General features: G+C 36.2%; 1 protein-coding gene across 1 annotated transcript; it reads left to right on the forward strand.

Annotated features, from left to right (window-relative positions):
- The first annotated feature begins 216 nt into the window (after positions 1-216).
- On the forward strand, positions 217-6,112 carry LOC137397206 (transcription intermediary factor 1-beta-like). Its single transcript, XM_068083494.1, has 6 exons — positions 217-380; positions 815-968; positions 2,006-2,189; positions 2,329-2,519; positions 2,805-2,975; positions 5,963-6,112. Exons 1-6 carry the CDS (start codon positions 217-219, stop codon positions 6,110-6,112), a joined length of 1,014 nt encoding a protein of 337 aa, XP_067939595.1.
- Positions 6,113-6,765: the final 653 nt, after the last annotated feature.

A 6,765-nucleotide genomic window follows, 5' to 3' on the forward strand; every position in this document is an offset into this window, starting at 1 on the left:
ACCTTTTTGCTTTAAAAAAATGCTTTTCATGATGCATTGTAAGTAATAAGTGGCAGTGAATAATGTTCCTCACATTTAGGCAATGGCTAGTCAGTACAGCAGCCATACCGTTATCACTTTATATGTATATGTAACGGTTAGTATGTTACTCTGTAGGTTCAATATAAATCTTTAAACTTTATTGTTATCATATATTTTTGTCATTTCATAGAAGCAATGGCTTCTGCACATCATGATATAGAGTGTGAATTCTGTGGCCAGAGGAATGAGAAAATTGTTGATCCAAAACAGCTTCCTTGCGGCCACATTCACTGTATGCCGTGCCTCACATCACACTATGAAAAGAACAAGATTTGCTGGTGCGGCCTTCAAAGCTGTGGGTAAGTAATATTCCACAGTCTTGTGATGCTTGCATTGTAAATAATTAATATGGCTTGTAATAAGTTGGTAAGAATCATTCATCCATTGGGTCCTGCTATTGTTTTAGAAGGCCATTCTTATTAAAGTTGTCTCTCAGATATTTTAATATTAGGTGACGAGAACATTAATTCTACGTGATCACACACCTTCATAGTTGGCCAATAAAATGATGTTTCTACATTTCTTGAAATACTTTATGTACATTTGATTCATTGGAATGAGTAGTCATCATCGGACGAACTGCAATTTCCACAACGATACTTGTCTAAAATCAGCTTTATTTGGTACTCATTTAAGGTGACTAACATATCCATCATTAATGATAGGGGAATTATGAAAAAAAATTAAATGTACATATTATTAGATTTTGTTATGTATAAACCATGATTTTTAGGAAGGTGTATAAAATGTCACCCGAATCATTGGCTGACCTGGATGTTGATGCTGCGAAGTTGTGCGATGCTTGCGTAAAGAAGGGACAACGCAACCGTCTCGCCTTATCTTACTGTGCAGCTTGTTCTAAAAAGTTCTGTGAAGAGCACCTGGAGGTAAGTCAGACATATAGTTGATTTTGGTGCTGTTGCAATTCCTTGCTTCAGAATTCAGCTTGTCACATGCAGGTTTATTTTACATGGCAGCATGGTTACTGCCGTTTACCTCTGTTACTCTTCAGATATAAATATAATAGTCAGTTGTTTACTTGTATCAACCAGCTGCAGTGCATTTCTTTTTAAATATTTACTTAGCTTATATAAAGCATTAAGGTAATGGAGGGTGGGTGCCGCTTCTAGAATATAGATGTTTATCATTTAGCACTAGAGCTTCAGAGCTCAGGCTAAGCAATCTGAATTGAGTAGGCCTCAAACCCTTGATTTCGATAGGAAACAATCTGAGGCATATCAGACTACCAGAGGTTTACTATCAAAATAACCTTTTCTCATCTTCCTGTCCCTTTTGTAAATCACAGTGACTCTTGTCTGAGATTACCTTGATCAGTTGTAGAGCAGGTGATTCACTAGTAAGTGCATGCTCTAGCATTCTATGCAACTTCAAGTATAATATGTAGTCGGTATTTTATATTAAAAGCAGAACTTGTTCAGAATGCATCAAACATGTGAAAGTCAGTTCAAAACTGTTACTAGAATCATTCTTATTGACTTCTGTCTTCTGTTGAGAACAGTCATATTCTATATGATCTTCACTCTCTGTATCAGTTGGGTCAGGCTATTACTTGTAATGCTACTTTTCATCTAGTCAACCTGCTGAGTCTCAAATTGCAATGTTTTGCTGTACAATATTGCAGCTCTGGGTTTTGAGGCTGATAGTAACACTATAATAGCTTTTAAGAATGCATCACTATACATGCTCATATCCGCTCTCAACTGACCATACCTGACTTGGTTGTTATCTCATGTGGGGCCCAACTTCTACCTTTATAAATGTAGAAAGTCTAAAAGCCCCCTTAACATCAACATATGGTAATCTACCATACCGCAAGCTTGGCAGCATTCTCTTGAATCTTTTTACTCGCTTCACCAGTTACTATGACAGCAATTCTACTTGACCCTTGTTGTCTTTCTTTTAGCAACATGATGTTCTGCTAGATAATCATCATACAGTCTCCATGACTCAATATATGTCAGGGGAGAGCCAACATCTGCCAGATATCTGTACAAAACATGAGAATCAACCACTAGTTTTGGGATGTAAAGTCTGCCATACTATCAGTTGTGTGAAATGTGTAGCAGATTCATCTAAATGTGAGAAAGGTAAGTCTATTGAGTAAACACTGTACTTACATTAGATAGCAGGATGATATTTACACAGTGAAGTAGACTGGGAAAATCTGGAAAGATTTAGTAGGAAAATTCATAAGCAATTGTTTACTGTCAAGGTAATCTTGCACAGGTGGACCACATGACTTCCAGTTGCTGGAAGATCTGGCAGCCTCCCTGTTGGATACCGTACTAACAGAAGAGAGTACAACCAAGGATGAGGAATACGAAAAACTATTCAAGGAAGTATCCCAAGTACAGGCAGACTTTGATGATGAAACACAAGCCATGCTTCTACTAATCCATAATACAAGAGACAGTCAGGTTTGAAATTATTGTACTGTTGAAATACCTCGGCTGCCTTCTTTCTTTCGTTATACCCAACTAGTTGATGTGACATACTGGCATTCCAGTAATATGAGAAAGAGGCTACAATTTGATGTAATATGAGAAGAGGCTACAACTTACTCCAGCTAATGTTCTTCCTAACTTTATATCCAAATAGTTTCTATGATATTCAAGCATTAGTTTTAGCGAGAGAAAGAGACTACAACTCCTGAATGTTAGCTTTTCTATTATTTCCATTTACTCTTCTATTTCCTGTTACAGTTGAATGAGATTAAACTTAAATATGACACACTGGAGAAACATGTGATGGAAAACCGACAGCAGTCACAGACTAAAATTGCTGACTTCATAGAAGACGAGCTGCTTAAGCAGTGGAATAGCCTAAGAACCAATAAGGAGTTGCTAGAAACTGGGACCAAGAGCCATCCCCCGGTAAGCTTTTAGCCAGGGTTGCTACTCAGTAGTTCATTAATGTTCAGGATTTCTTGTATGTGAGTTTGTGAGGGTATTGTGGATATATGGGTATGCCCGTGTGTGCTTGTGTGGTGTATATATTTTGGTATACCTGTGTGTAGTAGTGCTTTTGCAGTGTATATATATATATATATATATATATATATATATATTCTGGTATACATGTGTGTACTAGTGCTTGTGTAGTGTATATATTTTGGTATACCTATGTGTACTGGTGATTATCTAGTGTATATTTTTAGTACACTTTTGTGGAGCAGCACTTGTGCGCTATATATACTTTTGTGTACCTGTGTGTGCTAGTGTTTATGTAGTGTATATATTTCGGCATACTTGTGTACTAGTGGTCGTGTGGTGTATATATTTTAGTATTCATGTGTACCAGTACTTATGTAGCGTATATATTTTGGTATACATGTGCATACTAGTGCTGGTGTAGTGTATATATTTTGAAATACATGTGTGTACTAGTACTGGTGCAGTCTATATATTATGGTATATATGTATGTACTAGTGCTGGTGTAGTATATATATATATATCTTGGTATACCTGTGTGTTCTAGTGCTGGTGCAGTGTATATATTTTGGTATACCTGTGCGTTCTAGTGCTAGCGCAGTGTATATATTTTGGTATAGCTCTGTGTACTAGTGTTGGTGTAGTGTATATATTTTGGTATACCTGTGTGTTTTAGTGCTGGCACTTGTGTAGTGTATATGTTCGGATATACCTGTGTGTACTTGCAAGACTGAACTCATCAACTTGATACAACCATGTCCGCTAGTGCTAAACCTTCACGAAAAACCTATAGGCCTATAAGTCCTTATAAGGCCTATAATGTAAGCCTATAAGTCCTCTGACAGTGCAATAAAAGTCTAGCTGAGACATGGCAATTAAGTTCCTGATGCAAGGATTTAGGAATTTTAATTCGAACTTGGAAGTAAAAGAAAATTATTTTCACATGTACTGATGTAGCCTGTTTTTGCATTCAAGAGGACGGGGGTATAGCAAAACCTGTCTTAATACTTTCGCTGCCAAAGGGGTCAAGGACGACAAAACCCAATTTGTTAGCGGCGATCTGTGGGCATATGTGGCGTGTTGGTAAGGGTGGCTAGATACCACAGACCGCTTGTTTGAGGGTTATTTCTTCCTTCGTGAGTCATCCGTTTGTGGGCACAAGCCGCGCGGCTTGAGCTTGATGACTTACGGGTAGTGTATATAATTTGGTGTAGCTGTGTTCTAGTGTTTGTGTAGTATATATAATATGGTATACTATATGAGTACTAGTGCTTGTGTAGGGTATGTATTCTGGTATACATCTCTGTACTAGTGCTTGTGTAATGTATATATTTTGTTTTATCTGTGTGTACTAGTGCTTGTGTAGTATATATAATATATATATATGTATATATATATATACATATATATACATACATACGTACAAAGTAGATTCGAAAAACGGACATTTTATCTGAAGAGTGTGATACTTATTGTACCACATGAAACTACTAGTAATAAAATGTTTAACTTATATAGCGAAGTTCCACTTATACATATTATATATATATATATATATTCCGGTATACCTGTGTGTACTTATGCTTGTGTAGTGTATATATTTTAGTAAAACTATTTAGCAAGAGAGAGACTACATAAAACAAGTGATTTTTGAGAAAAACTTGTAGTTACCTTTTTGTTATGTTTCTCAGTAACTTGAAGCTTACAATGTTGTCATTTCAAAGGTTTTAAAATACGGAGTCCTTCCAGTGTTTGAATAACAGTAGTAGTTTATTTGTAACTTGAGATCAGACCTATGAGTACAGGATGTGATTTCATTTATTTAGCAGTTTTTTAGCTTCATAGCTAGAAAAAACATAAGTATCAAAAAACATAAATGAATGACAAAAATATAGCCTTTAGCTTATCAATAATTGAATAAGTGATTTTTTTTGGCTTTCAAGTATCTCAAAAGTTTGGGTATTTCAAAGTATCTCAAACCTACCTGAGGACGATTGCTTTTGTTGCCCTTTTAACATGTTGAAATAAGGACGAACACGAGTGTCGTCACAACGGCTAATGCACGACCACTAGCCAACTTGTCCGAGTTTCTATTTTTTAGTCTTCCTAGCGGCACCGGTCTTGTCACATAGCATCCTCTCAGTTACACTGTCGCCGACCAATTGTTTGTCTAATATCCAAAGCCCGAGCAGCCTATTCATCAGCTATCATGAAACATGCTGCCAATTGTGAAGATCGCTGCGATGTTTATAAACTATGGTTACTCCTTTTGCAAACTAAATACCTTCTGTTTAATATTTGAGAATGTAATTCTGTCATATTGCTGAGCTAACTCAATCATACTTTTCACATGTTTTTCAATAATTTCACGTTTGTATTGTTATTGTTATTTCACGTTATCAATTGTTATCATTCGCTTTTTCTTTGCATTATCCTTCATTGTACCGGTTAACTTTCGGTCTGCCCACAGTATTTTAATTCACATAGTTCTGCACTGAAAAGCACAGTTGAAAAATACTGAATGACGTTGTCCTCATAAAACACCTTTGACATGCTTGACCACCGACTTGCGTGCTCGTATCTCAAACATGGCTTGTACATGTATGTTAGTGCTAAAACTTGCCTTAAAGCTGGCTTGCATCTCAAGTTTCTCATATGTTGGGCACTCGTCAGTTGAAGCATTACTGTATACTTGGTCATATAGTGGCATTTGAAAAATGGGTCAAAGGCTTGTATGTGGAGAATCTTATATCTACGAGAAGAAACTTGTTCGAAATGCTGATCGCATCTCTATTATCTCATATGCTGGGGCACTCCTATCTAGAGACATGACTGTGTACAATTAAATTACCCTTAGTTATTAGCACAACACACAAATTTTAATAGTCATTTTCCATGAGTTTCTCTATTAGGATCACTCTATGTTTAGGCTGCAATTGTGAGAGGATTCAAAGAGTTGAAGGCAGAGTTGGACAGAATTGCTAAAGAATATTTACCAAAACTCAAACTCACAGATCAGCTACAGTTGAAACAGACGGGTATGAATAACTATAAATGGATATGTTTTCTACCCTCATAAAGGGTTGGATACACCACATGTTTACTAATGATGCTAACACCAATTTAGTCAGCAGATGACATGCGGACTCAGCATGTTAGGTTATGCTGAAAGCTAAATGATTGTAAGGTTAGATATTTGATTGAAGGCAGCTTTATTTCAGAAGGTAGTGATTTCCTATTGCTATTACCACCTTGCTACCGTTATAGAAGACATTTTTCTTATCACCAAAAAGACTTTTGGTGAATAGTATCCAAATAACTTGCCATTTCATTCAATCGAATATCAAAGCAATAAAAGCAATTATTCGCCTTTTTTCCCCTTAAAGATGAACTTACATGAATGTTTAATAAGTTTTATCAGAAAGTATCAGTATTTGTCTATAATTTGCCACTAGAACTAATTGAATTTGTATGTTGGTGGTTCACTGTACAGTACTACAAGTACAGTATGTACAAGTAGCTCAGGTATTATTTGCTAATATTGATTCCACATAAGGTGTTGACAAACAGTATTAGAAAAATTTTATTCAGTGTACTGCTGAAGGTGATGTTTTTGTAGCATGGCTACTAGTACATTGAAGGGATAACACGGGGCTATACAGCCGACCCTTTACCCAAGCTTTTTGTTAAACTTTCTGGTTAATCCAGAGATTAGCTGTTATCAAGTGGCAT

The sequence above is a fragment of the Watersipora subatra genome, chromosome 5 (genome assembly GCF_963576615.1).
Source record: "Watersipora subatra chromosome 5, tzWatSuba1.1, whole genome shotgun sequence".
Taxonomy (NCBI): domain Eukaryota; kingdom Metazoa; phylum Bryozoa; class Gymnolaemata; order Cheilostomatida; family Watersiporidae; genus Watersipora; species Watersipora subatra.